The sequence below is a fragment of the Corythoichthys intestinalis genome, chromosome 22 (genome assembly GCF_030265065.1).
Source record: "Corythoichthys intestinalis isolate RoL2023-P3 chromosome 22, ASM3026506v1, whole genome shotgun sequence".
NCBI lineage: Eukaryota > Metazoa > Chordata > Actinopteri > Syngnathiformes > Syngnathidae > Corythoichthys > Corythoichthys intestinalis.
The window spans coordinates 7,018,241-7,032,023 of NC_080416.1; the positions used below are offsets into that span (position 1 = coordinate 7,018,241).

Genomic DNA, 13,783 nt, shown 5'->3' on the forward strand with positions numbered 1-13,783 from the left:
ATGCAGTTATTGCAATTTTGTTGTTTTATCACAATAGATTGGCTTATTTACATTTCAAAAACCAAAAGCCATCCATTTACGAATGTGATTGCACTTTAGTTTACATACTTAAATGTTCAGATATTAAGATTTGAATGAGGTAAAATAACATGCTTTTTCTCTCAAATATATTGTTATAATAATTTGTTTCAGATGTACTGTAATTATTTTCTGTATAAAAAGTAATTTGGTGTTTAAAAAGTCTTTTTTCAAACTTGAGTCTTGAAAAAGAGGGTCGTCGTCTTATAATCAGGGCCGTCTTATATTCGGGCCGATACGGTATGTGACTGGAGACACAAAAGTGACCCAAATATAGTAATGCTCGATGCAGTTTCTACTCTTGCACCCCTCTTTAAAATAAACGGCAGTATTTTAAGCCAAAAGAACTGTTGTGTTTGATAGAACAATATGTCTATATGCTGCCATAGCAGATTCATGGCGCAATAAGCCCCCGAACTATTTTTAATTTGTCCGTTTTACCCTGGAACCCCCCGTTTACAGACGTCGCACAACAGCTTTTGTTTCAACCTAGCCATAAAAAGAAGGTAAGTAATCGTATTTATTATTTGAAAAGTCTGTCATTTTTGGCTTAGAATCATTCATTGATGTCTAATATTTAGTTAAAAAAAAAAAAAAAAAAAAAAGACTTTAAAAAATTATTCACGCACATATTTTAAACTTTTAAACAAATTACGTCACACTGAAAAAATTAGCGTCTGTAAAAATGTCACGGATATCTACCTCATAACTATCGCTTACAGTAATTTTCGGACTATAAGCCGCCACTTTTTTCCTTCAATTTTAATCCAGTGGTTTATAGTCCAGTGCGGTTTATATGTTGATTTATTTGGGTTAATGGGTAACACTTTAGTTGACAACGGCATCATAAGACTGTTATTAGGCAGTTATGACATGACACTATCATGGGTATTACTGAATGCTTATGAGTGATGTCATTTTGTGTCATCCAGCAACTTATGTCACTAACTCCATTTATGTCCAGCTTGGATCTTTTACATCCATTCAAAAGTAAGCTAATTTGCAGGATAACACAACACGACATCTGTTATAACCATTCATTGATGCTCTTGATAGTGTCATCTCATAATTATGACAGTCTTATAGCGCCACTGTCATATAAAGTGTTACCAAATACCATTACTAGCAAATAATGAAACAACTGGAACAGTAACTGAAGACATAATTAGCGCAGAACATGAATTTTGATTGTTATTTACATCTGTAGCGCTGCAATGCATGCTAGGAGGCATGTTTGACAATAACAGTGTTAACAGCAGGTGGCAGCAGAGTTTGACTGTCTCCCCCAAGGGAGCAGTGATGGCCAAATGAAGCTTCTTGAAGCTTTGTAGCCAACTGGTTCGAAGCTTCATGGTGGTTCATTAGCTCTTATGACAGTCGTATGATGCCACTGTCAAATAAGGTGTTACCGGTTAATATCTTTTAGTGTAAACGTCCCATAATACAGTAAGGACAGCTGCGGCTTATAGTCCATTGCGGCTTACTGTATGTATGAACAAATGTCGTTTTCGTGCCAATTTGGGTGGTTGGCGGCTTATAGTCAGGTACACCTTATAGTGCAAAAATTACGGTAATTGTATTTATTTTCGTTACTGTCGCATTTCCTCCAATATTTTAGATGATAAGTAACCAATCCAAACAAAGAAAAATGGAAAAAAATGTTTAAAGGGTAAATATATGAAAAAGAAAATCTCGACCACTCCTTAATGTCTGCGAATTCTGCATCGCGACCCTTGTTATATTATCATGTTTCACCCATAAAATCCCCCAAAAATCCGGCTCTGGCCATTCACAGCTGTGTCTTGACACTCAGTGGTACATGCTATATGGAGTTTTTGGGTCGAAACAAGGTAAGTACGCGATAATATCTCGTTAAAGACATGGCGTCTTTAATTATGTTCTCATGTACTCTCCCTTCCAGATAGGGTTTCGCTGTTTAAATTTTTTCTTTTAATGCCTTCCTGTTCAAAATTGTTCTTCCCCCAGAAAATTGAGATTTTAAGCTTTCCAGTGATGTATCACACATGCATGTAGGACAATTTTGAAATTTGGCCAAATTGGGGGGCTCAGAGTGGAACTTCAAGTCACCTGAGTGTTTTCCGCCATTGACATTATTATAAAGTCAAAACTAGCTTATTTCTCAACCGACTTTTAAAATACTATTTCATCAATGCCAAAGCACCTGCTCTTTACTCAATGGCTGCCATTGGCGGCTCTACACGTACAAGCCATTTGAAGCGGGAGGGCTGGCAGGAGAAGTACATTAGAATATACATGTAATGTTACAAAACAGTCCTGTTCTTTTCCTACTCCTGACTGCGTGGCAAAGTATCGCAATCCTCATTTCTGTCCATCCGTCCGTCCATTTGGCCTCAGTCGACAAGTCTTTTCACGCAGTTGATCATAGCCGGCGCCCCCCCGGCCTCGAGTTCCCTCCGCGCCCCCACCGGCACCAGCAGCCGTGGCACCTCCTCCACCCCCTTCCTGTCAAAGCTGATTGTTTCCAAGCCAGCAGAGTGCTGCGGGCTAACACACTGTCACACCACATCAGGCAGAGGAAAGAAGGGGCCAGGGAGACTATGATAGCTTCTATATGCATGTCTAGCTTCAAAAAAAAAAAAAGAGACGTACGCGCACCAGCTCAACACTTGGACACAGGGGGAGCGTGAAATGAGGACTAGTGTCCAAAAGGAGGAGGCCAGAAATTGTTTTTTTGCAGTCTCGTGGCGTCAATGGCAAGCAATGACTGAAAAAAATATTTGGTTTTATTCCGGTCAAGATGCACCTTCACACCAGTGAGTTTATCAGTTGTGGACATTCAATCCATTCTGCCATCCCTCCCGTTTCAAATGGATTGGACGTCTAGTGCTGTCAATGACAGCCAATGAGTTATATAGTAAAATTTGTTCTCACTCTGGCCAGGATAGTAGATGTCCAATCCATATGAATGTTTTTTTTTTTTTTTAGAATAATAATAATAATAATAATAATAATAAAAAGAAACATGTATTAAAAGTTTTTGGTTTATTTCATTACGGTTATTTAATCAATTCAAATTTGTATTCATTAATTTAAATTATTATTGATATAATTTATTTTTATTTTTATTTTCCTTGAGTTTTTTTAAAGTAAAAAATAGATTGTTTTGTGTTCTACTTTTTTGCATTAAATATTTATTATTATTAATGTATTTATTCCAGTTTTTTATTTAAAAAAAAAAAATATATATATATATGGCGGAAAAAAAAAAAAAAATCAAGAAAGGTTCATGTGCCAAGTAGTAGATAGTAGATGTCCAATATATTTCATATCAATGTAGTTCGATTTTTAGTTATTATTTTTTAATAATAATAATAAAAAAAAAGAAGTTTTTGGTTTAATTTATTTTTGTTATATATTTCATTAATTCTGTTTTTAAATTTCCTATTCCTTTTTTAAAACTAAAAATGTCTATTTATGTTTTACTTTGGTGTATTAAATATTTTATTATTTATTTGTTCCTCCCCCCAATAAAATTTATGTAAAAATAAGAAATAATAATAAATCACAAGAAAGGTTCATGTGCCAAGTCGTAGATAGTCGTGATAGACGTCCAATCCATTTCATATCAAAGTAGTGTGTTTTTTAATCATTTTTATTAAATCATAATAAAAAAGAGGATTTGATTTATTTAATTTTTGTTATATATTTAATTAATTCTTTGTATTTTTTTAAACGTCCTTTTACTTTCTTTGTTTAAAAATAAAAATACGTCCATTTATGATTTAATTTGGTGTATTGAAATTTTTTTTTTTTTTTTTTTAGAATTTATTTTTTTCAATAAAATTAATGTAAAAAAAAAAAAACAATAATAAATCATAAGAAATGTTCAAGTGCCAATTTCATATCAATGTAGTGTGGTTTTTAATAATAATTATTATTCGTAGTAAAAAATAAGATGCAAATACCGGTATGTAACTTTTTGGCTCATTTCATTTGTTATTTATTTCAGTATTTCTATAAATATGTTAATGTCCTATTCCTTTATTTAGAATAAAATATACATTGTTTTACTTTGTTGTAGTCAATATATTTTATTATTTTAATTTGTTTCATTTTTTTCCCCTCAATAAAATTTATGTTAAAAAAACACACACACACCCCCACACACTAAAAACCAGAGGAAAACCTCACGTGCCATGAGTCGTGAGGCTTGGCAAGTTGGGACAAGTGTAGATATCGATCAAATCTCACAAAATTGTAACAACTATATTAACGTAAAATCATATGTGAAATAAATAAAGGTCTTATTTTTTTCCAAGCTTCTAGTACTAAAGTCACCTGTTCATTAACGGCAGTTGGTCCAACTAGTGTTCACTCATTTAATCTGTTCCAGGCTCATACTCTAGCAGTGGGTCTATGAGCTACTATCGCCCCCTCGTGGATGGTGTTGCATTATGACTATCATTCTGTTGAAAGTCTATATTAACTATTTCACCACCACTTTTTTCCTTTATTTTTCTGAACATAAAAATGGTCCTTTTATTTTTTTACTTTGTTGAAATATTTTTGAATTAAAAAAAAAAGACAAAATTGCCCTTCAAAAAACAAATTAAAATGGTCGTTTAAAAAAAAAAAAACTACATTTTTTTCTATTTATATACTGTAATTTTCGCACTATTAGGCGCACCTGACTATAAGCCGCCACCCACCAAATTTGTTCATAGATAAGCCGCACCGGACTAAAAGCCCCACTTTTCCTCGATGCATTATGGGACACCATAACACATCGATTTACACCAAAAAATATCAAATATCATCATTTTATTTGACAACGGCATCAAACGACTGTCATAAAACCAGATGAATCACCATGAAGCTTTGAACCAATTGGCTGCAAAGCATCATTGCTTCAAGAAGCTTCATTTGGCCATCACTGCTCCCTTGGAAGGGACAATCAACCTCTGCTGCCACCTGCTGTCAACACTGTTGTTGTCCAACATGCCTCCTAGCATGCATTGCAGCGCTACAGATGTGAATAACAATCAAAATTCATGTTCTGTGCTAAATATTTCTTCAGTTACTGTTCCAGTTGTTTCATTAATTGCTAGTTATGGTATTTGGTAACACTTTATTTGACAGTGGCGCCGTAAGACAATCATATTTATGACATAACACTGTCATAAGCTATAGTGAATGCATATAACGAATGGCATTTAGTGTTATCTGGCAAATTAGTTAACTTTAGAATGGATGTAAAAGATCTGAACTGGACATAAATGGAGTTAGTGACATAATTTGCCACATGACACCTAATGATATCCATCATAAGCATTCAGTAATGCCCATGATAGTGTCATGTCACAATTATGACGGTCTTATGATGCCGCTGTTATATGAAGTGTTACCTATTAACCCCAAAAAATTGCACATTGGACTATAACCCGCAGGATTCAAAGTGAAGGAAAAAAGTAGCGGCTAATAGTCCGAAATTTATGGTATTCGTTCTCCCCATAGACGTTTACTCCATTGGGAGTCAATGAACTAATCTGATTTCAACCAACAGTGCAATTTATAAAACAAAAACAAATCTTTATCTTTACCACGAGCCTACCTTGAAATTCTGTTTAGTGTTCAACAAATCCTCAACAAGCGACAAACCGGGGGATCGATATGCAAAAACCGCCCCCCCAGGTTTTGGCCTCTCCCCTGCACTTGAGATTAAACTTCCCCAAAGATGGCGGTATCTCCGCCAACAGAGAGGCGGGATGATCCGCACAGTTGCCGTAGGGCAACAGGCCTCACACGGCTATCACACTCTCGACCCGGGCCCGTGTGATGGACCCCCTTCACAAAGAAACTTTTATTCGCGGGACAAAGAGGCAATTGTGAGCTAAAAAGGACATTTTCCCCGAGGCGGGATTACAGTGTGTGCAGCAGATAGAGCAGAACATCCATAAACATGCTGATTAAAAGCAAAAATGGAGGCTGTGTGCTAAATGGAAAGATTAGCACAAACAACACAGGAGCGAGGTTCAGATTATATTTATTAACGATTTGTAAAGAGTTATTTTTATACACAGAACGAAATCACTGGATGTTTTTTGACAAACAATGAGGCTTTCACCACTTCAAGACACACAGATTTTGTATGGATTGGACATTAAAATGTGCAAATTTACGTGATAATCTCTGATATAGGTCTTTACTTTGAGCGATATGAGAGTATACATGAAACGGAAAGTGAAGCGAACTGCGTTCACGTTCACACAAACGCATGTTTTTCTACAGATTATGTCAACGATAAATTTTCAAAGTGCATTTCGAAGTGAAAATGTTTTGGGGGGTTGTCACATTGATATGACGTCACAGTGTGCAAATAAACTCATCTGCGGATAATGAGTTAAGGTAATGATACTATCTGATGTAGGCGTTTACTTTGTTTGGAGTTCATGGTATGAGATATTCGGAGTAGCGGTGAGCAAATCTGACTCGCAGCGAGAAGTTCCTGGTTTGAATGACAGTAGAGTTGCAAATATGGCTGCCGCAAAAGAGTTCATGACATCAGTATTTTGATAGTCGATGAATCGTTTCAAAATGTTCTTGCCTTTTTAAAAAATTGTCCAAATACTCTTTTGAGTATTTTAATGTTTTCTTATTTAATTATTTAAGTTTTGTTTAACATTTTTAATAAGACACCGAAAAGATAGAAATTGTATTTTTTTAAAACAAAAAAATATTAATAATAATAATCAATAATAAAATAAAAATAAATAATATATAATAAATAACAATAAATATTTTCTTTATTTATTTAAAAAATATTTTTAATATAAACCGAATGAGAACAAAATTGTAAATACTTTTATTTTGCATATTTGTTTGTATTTATTTGTTGCTGAATTAAAAAAAAAAACTAAAAATGAAAATAAAATAGTAATTATTAATTATTGATTTTTTAAATATTATTTTAAATAAAAACAATCCCTCCAGTAAGTATTTTATATTTTTACTGGTTTCTTTTCTAAAAGATATTTTAAATAAAAACCTAATTATTATCCTTATTCATTTTTAAAATACGTTTGAAAATCTGCTCTTAAAGCAACACTTGGTAACTTTTTAGTTTTAGTCAATTTTAGCGGCGCCGGTGGACAAAAGCGGTAGTGTTTTGCCTTTAGGAAGACTGTTTCCCATGAGGACCAGCACACATCAGCATAGTGTCGTAAAATCATGATGGTCGCCTGCAGGTGGATTAAACAACATTTCTGTTTCCAGGGGCTGTGTAAAGGATGAAAAGTATTAAGATAATGAATCCAGTTGTAGCTAAACAATAGCATATGACCAGTGTAACTGCGTTACACTATAACGGTGTTACTAACGGTATTTTTTTTTCAGTAGTGAGTCATCTAATTAAATTACTTTTCTCATCTTCGCAATGTCGTTACTGTTACTGAGGATGTAAAGGTGTGCGTTACTACTTTGGTTGAATGATGCGCGAAAAGTCTGAGAGACACAGACTCGCGGAGAGAGCAGAGCGGGAGTGGGGAGGAGGGAAGGGACTTGTGACGACGTTGCTAGTTGGCTCCAATAATACCTGACTGTAGCCGATAGCCTACAAACTACGCCCACATGATGCTACGGTAGAGATAGCATGTATATAGAACCAGATTCTAAATGTAAACAGCTGAATTCTTTAAGTTAATTACTTTTTTAAAGTAAGATTAACAACACTGCATATGAAAGTTAACAACCGTCTGGCTTAGTGTGGCTGTCCCCCCCACCCCACCCAAACTCGTCAGCGCCGGGGTCACGCCAGCGAGTGAAAGCCGGGCCATTGTTTATTCTGTATATCCTGGTAGCCGCCCTTTCTTTTTCCTCCTAAGATAAAACTTTTTGTCTCTGTTGCTCTGCCAACTTTGCAGAATTTACGCGAAACCATTAGCATTGACTTCCGACTTTATAATGAATGGGGAAATGGGGAAGCGACGTATGCCGTAAAGCAGTCAGCATATTTGTAGTTTTTTTGTGTGGCAAGGGTTCCTGCCACACTCCTCAAAGTTAATTAGTGCCGGTAAAAGCGATACAGACCCCCTAAAGATATAAAAGAAGTGTCATTCATCTAGTTGTCAGTCAACATATCATTACAAATGTGATGAAAATATTTGATAAAAGTTTAAAAGTTTCAGTGTTGCTTTAACTGAAAAAAGAAAGATTAAAAACTGATTTAATAAGAAAAAACAAATCTTTCTATCCAATTTTTGATTAATCGTCTATCAAAATCTGCATTTGCGGCAACCCTAGTTGCAATAAACTCACTGTCTACCATTGACGGCAATAGACGCCCAATCAGGGGCTTAAAATGGATCGACCGCCGATCGCCGGGTGCACCCAATACTCCTACGACTGTCCCACAGTGGCGGTGGGCGCGACGGCGTTTACCATGGCGGCGCCCACACGCAGAAGCTCCTTCCTGTGCGTGAGGATGACGTCGAAACTAGACTGCAAGCGGTTCTGCTGCTCCTCCACGCGACCCTGCAGCGTGCGTAGCCATCGGATCAGCGCCAACCGGCGGTACATGGTCAGCTGCACCTGGTGCTTCTCCATCTCCTGGGCCTTGAACCTCTCACGGTCGCGCAGCGTCCACACGGCGTCCATCATCTCCGGTAGCTCGCCGTCGGAATCCGACGACTGCTCGTGACGGTTCTCCGTTCCTTCTTCTAGGAGGTCTTCGAGGTGACTCCCCGACAGGGAAGCGCGGCTGAAGCTTCTCCGTTTCCCAGGGGGTTCTCGATATTGGCTCCTGGGGGGTTCCCAGTCCTTGTGATCTCCGACCGTCATACGTTCCAGACCTCCGGTGGACAACCAGTCGCCGCCGCGCTCCAGTCGGACGGAAGACATGCTCCCGCCGGAGTCCGACTCGGAGTCGCTGTCGCCCCACTCGTCGTCGTTTTCCAGCTTCATCATCTCTTCCAGATCTTGGCGACCTCGGTGGCTGCTTTTTCTTTTCGGATCCTTCTCCTTACCTTCTTCTTCCACCATTCTCCGTTCCTCGGCGCCGTCGGGAGGCACTCGGCCGTAACCGTCGTCGCCGTATTCGATTTCGGGAAGGGGTTCCAAGGTGCTCCAGCAGGGAAGGCGCGAACGGGGCGACAGGATGCCGGATGAGTGTTTAGAGTCGGGGCTGAGAAGGCCCAGTTTGCTGGGGCGATGCGGGTTTTGGTTTTCATCTCCTCTGGATCTCAGGAAGTTGGAGTTGCCGTCTTGGTCGTGCATCCTGTTTGCCGATGAGGAAGAGGAGCGACTGGTTGCGTCTTGGCCGCGGTAGGCCAGACGTTGATCCGGATCAAGCATCCCTGGCCGGGACTGATTCTCACTGGAATGACAGGATTGGGGGAAACGGTCAATGAGAGTTTAAAACTCAATCATAGCTTGTGGCGATTCTAGCGGTTCGGTCAATCCGTTCTTTGTTGTGTTGGTCTTTACGCACTGTACTTTGGTCGATCAGCCTGCCAGCTGTCAATCTTACGTTTTTTTTCTAGCTTAGTCAGTTTTTCTCGGTCGGTTTTTTGGTTCGTCAGTCTGACTTTTGGTCAGTATTTCGGTTTGTCTTTTGGCCATTTAGGCCAGAGGTCTCTAACCCGGTCCTCAAAGGCCCGCTGTGGGTGCAGGATTTCATTCCAACCAGAAAAATGACTATGCTGTTTCACCACTCTGGTGTTTTACAAGTGCAATGAGCCTATTGCACTCAGGTGCTGCTTGTTTTAGCCGCAAGCTCATTGGTTCAACTATCTCTGCTGAATCGACAGGAACAAAAACGACAACCCTCAGCGGGTTTTTAGGCTATCTGTTAGTCGGTCTTTTGGTGTGTTGATCTATACGTGCAATATTTTGGTAGATCAGCCTGCCAACAGTCAGTCTTGCGGTCTTTTTGTATCTCGGTCCGTTTTTCTCGGTTGGTAATTTGGTTCATCGGTCTGTCTTTTGATCAGTATTTCGGTCTGTCCTTTGGTCTTTTAGGCTATCTGTTAGTGTTTCTCTTGGTTTTCTGGTCTTTAAGTACTGTAAATTTGTCGATCAGTGTGCCAACAGTCAATCTTGCGGTCTTTTTCTAGCTCAGTCCGTTTTTCGCGGTCGGTATTTTGGTTTGTCGGTCTGTCTTTTGGTCAGTATTTCGGTTTGTCCTTTGGTCATTTAGGCTATCTGTCTGTTTTTTGGTGTGTTGGTGTTTACGTACTGTGTTTTGGTCGATTAGCCTGCCAACAGTCAGCCTTACGGTCTTTGTCTAGCTCAGTCTGTTTTTCTCGTTGTTTTTTTTAGGTTTGTCGGTCCATCTTTTAGTCAGTATTTTGGTTTGTCCTTTGTTCATTAGGCTACTTGTTTGTCTGTTTTTTGGTGTGTTGGTGTTTAAGTACTGTGTTTTGGTCGATTAGCCTGCCAACAGTCAGTCTTACGGTCGTTTTCAAACGCAGTCCGTTTTTCTTGGTTGGTATTTTGGTTTGTTGGTCTGTCTTTTGGTCAGTATTTCGGTTTGTCTTTTAGTCATTTAGGATATCTGTTAGTCTGTCATTTAATGTGTTGGTCTTTACGTTCAGTATTTTGGTCGATCAGCCTGCCAATAGTCAATCCTACAGTCTTTTTCTAGCACAGTCAATTTTTCTCGGTCAGTATTTTGGTTTGTCGGTCTGTCTTTGGGTCAGTATTTCGGTCTGTCCTTTGGTCGTTTAGGCTGTCTGTTTTTTGGTGTGTTGGTGTTTATGTACTGTGTTTTGGTTGATTAGCCTGCCAACAGTCAGTCATTCGGTCGTTTTCTAGCTCATTCCGTTTTTCTTGGTCTTTTTTTTTGTTGTCATTTCGGCTATCTTTTCGTCTGTCATTTAGTGTATTGGTCTTTACGTTTTGTATTTTGGTCGCTCAGCTAGCCAACAGTAAGTCTTACGGTCTTTTTCTAGCTCAGTCCATTTTTCTCGGTTGGTATTTTGGTTTTTCAATCTGTCTTTTGGTCAATATTTTGGTTTGTCTTTTGGCCATTTAGGCTATCTGTTAGTGTTTCTTTTGGTGTGTTGGTCTTTACGTACTGTAATTTGTTCGATCAGCCTGCCAACATTCAGTCTTATGGTCGTTTTCTAGCTCAGTACGTTTTTCTTGGTTGGTATTTTGGTTCTTTTGGTCAGTTTTTCGGTTTGTCCTTTGGTCATTTAGGCCAGTGGTCCCCAACCTTTTTTACACCTTTGTGATACGGGCCTTTTTTTCACGGACCGGCAAAGTTTGACAGAAACTTGCAGTAAATATAAAATAACACGACGGTGCAAACTTAAAAAACGAACATTAAATGGAGGGAAAATGTTACGCAATGTACGCGTCATCAATCTTTATTAACAGCACCCTCTCCTAAAACGACGGAGAATATCCTTAATCGCAGGCATAATGAGTTCTTCTCCAATCGTGAAATGTTTCTTGGCTTTAATAATACGGTTCGCCACGAGGTATGATGTTCCCAGTGCATTCGCTTTTGTTGCCTGGTTTGCTAGTTTTTAGCCACATAATATGGAGAATGGACTTGGTTGTGGGCTCCTCTGGCTCAGCAGGTAGCCTTTTCCCTGTAAAATGTTGTCCGAAAACATCGCCGCACACGTCCAACAGCTAAATTTAATGTTTACATTGATGGATGCTAGGCTGCTATAGGTGTGCAAACACCCCGGTAATGGTGGCCAACCACTACAGGGCGATTTACGCATATTTCTACTCGGCTTAGTCAAGAGGCACATGCAAGATTGCGGTCATTAACAAATTAGTTATTATTTCTCTACAGCCCGGTAGAAAATGTGCAACGGACCCGTAATGGTCCCCGGCCGGGTGGTTGGGGATCCCTAATTTTGGCTATCTGTTAGTCGGTCTTTTGGTGTGTTTATCTTTTTGACAGTATTTTGGTTCATTAGTTAGTCTTTTTGGTCATACTTTGTCTTAATCCGGAGCCATAAGACTGTCACAAATATGACATGACGCCTGGCATGAATATGAACGACAGCTTGCGACAAATGTCAGTGAGTGTCATTTAGTAAATTATTTCACTTTTGATGGAATTTTGACTCTTTTTCAAATGTCTTTGGGTTGGGATTAGAGTTTAAGAACGGTGTTAGGAGTCTTAGGACACTTAACGACATCAGTCATAGGCGTTCATTAATGTTCATGATAGTGTCATGTCATAATTATGACGGTCTTATGACAGTCAAAGTGTTACTGTCTTTTTTTTCTTTTCGTTTTTTCCATCTTTTGGCAGGTCAGTCTTTTCACTCATCATTTTGTCATCAGTCAGTCTTTTAGTCAGCATTTTAGTCGGTCTATCTGCCTTGAGGTTAGTATCTCTCGATCAGTCTGTTTATATATTTAAATCAGGAACTTCTAAAATCTCTGAAAATTTTCTCAGCCACGATTGAAATACAAAAGACACTTTATAAGGTTTGTACAGTTAAGGATTTTGTTAGTAACTAATCCATTTTCACTTACTTGGAAGTCATTCCTCCACACTCACACAGCCACACATGACCATGTCATCAATTAGAACTATAAAAACACTGTAAGAAAATAACAATTGTCCAATCATGCTTTATCTGTATTGTACGACCTCCAAATCACCCTGAAAATAGTTGCCTTTTCCTAATAACTACAGGCATAAGTGTTGCACTCAACTTGTATTAGCATCACGCATTTCCATGTCACCCCATAATGGAAATTTCTCTAATCCTGACTAGGGGCTGCTGTCAATCCCGCCATAACCCCCCACCCCTTGATGCGCATGCGCGTTAACGCGGTGCTGAAGGACAGCTCATCTTTAAAAAATACACAAAAAAAATAATGAGAAAAACAATAAATAATATTTAAAAAAAAAAATAATACCCAAATAGAGATGGAAGAACGTTCCGGGTCCGAAACTGCGTGGATTCGAATATCTGCTTATAGAAAGCAGAAAATCGACGACTAATAGCGCCTACTGGCTTCATTCGTTTTTAAAATCAAAACGTTCGTTTTAAAAATGAACAAAAATCTTTCAGGTCGACGCGTGGAAATGATTGAAAATGATGAAAATGCGTCTCTGCTCGAGCGTTATGTAATATAAGACTCACCCCATCTCAGTGCTCGCTGCTGTCTTTTCCTTCCTGAGTGAAAACAACACTGCCGCCCTTTGCTTTCCTATTTGTTGCTGGCTTAAGTCACTTGACGGGCATTTCACGCTCATTTGCATGCATCGGGTTCGATTTCTTACCTTGGTGCGGTTCGTTGCGAGCTGGAGAGGCTGGACCCGACCGACGTTGTGTCTTTGACGAGGTTTGGTTCCTCCTCCCCTTCGCCGGCTTCCGCTTCCCATCCCTTGACTCATGTGAGTCCAGGAAAAAACAAGTAGCAGTGCAGGAAAGCTAGAAAATCCCCAGCAAATGCCTTTTCCGAAAATGGATTGGACGTCTATCGTTGTCAATGGCATCCATTGAGTTAAGAGGTGAATGAAAAGGATTTGCTGTTTTTTGGGAAAAAAATAATTGGTTACTTGGAATTTTTTTTACATAAATGTCCTTATGAAAGAAAAGAAAAGAAAAAAAAAAAACATTTTCCTGGAAAAAATATTTTGGGAAAAAGGGGATGGGGGTCCACTTTTAGGCAGTGTTGTCACAGATTACTTGAAAAAGTAATCTAATTACTGATAACTGATTACGCCTAAAAAAATTAATCTAGT

The 13,783-nt window shown here is 38.6% G+C and overlaps 1 protein-coding gene across 2 annotated transcripts; it reads right to left on the reverse strand.

Annotated features, from left to right (window-relative positions):
• Positions 1-5,433: 5,433 nt before the first annotated feature.
• On the reverse strand, positions 5,434-13,435 carry LOC130910914 (UPF0500 protein C1orf216 homolog). 2 transcript variants are annotated; one of them, XM_057828565.1, is made up of 2 exons: positions 13,319-13,435; positions 5,434-9,430 (listed from the first exon to the last, which is right to left on the reverse strand). In XM_057828565.1, the coding sequence occupies exon 2, from the start codon at positions 9,406-9,408 to the stop codon at positions 8,455-8,457; it is 954 nt and encodes a 317-aa protein (XP_057684548.1). In that variant the 5' UTR covers positions 9,409-9,430; positions 13,319-13,435; the 3' UTR covers positions 5,434-8,454. The 2 variants fall into 2 exon arrangements, with proteins under 2 accessions (XP_057684548.1, XP_057684547.1); XM_057828564.1 differs by lacking the exon at positions 13,319-13,435 and adding an exon at positions 13,179-13,303.
• Between the last annotated feature and the right edge of the window lie 348 nt (positions 13,436-13,783).

Excerpts from the sequence above, each read along its gene's own strand:
- LOC130910914 (XM_057828564.1), bottom strand. The coding sequence starts at position 13,297 with ATGCAAATGAGCGTGAAATGCCCGTCAAGTGACTTAAGCCAGCAACAA. Across the intron at positions 9,431-13,178 it reads GCAGCGAGCACTGAGATGGG|TGAGAATCAGTCCCGGCCAG; the intron begins GTGAGTCTTATA and ends CTGTCATTCCAG.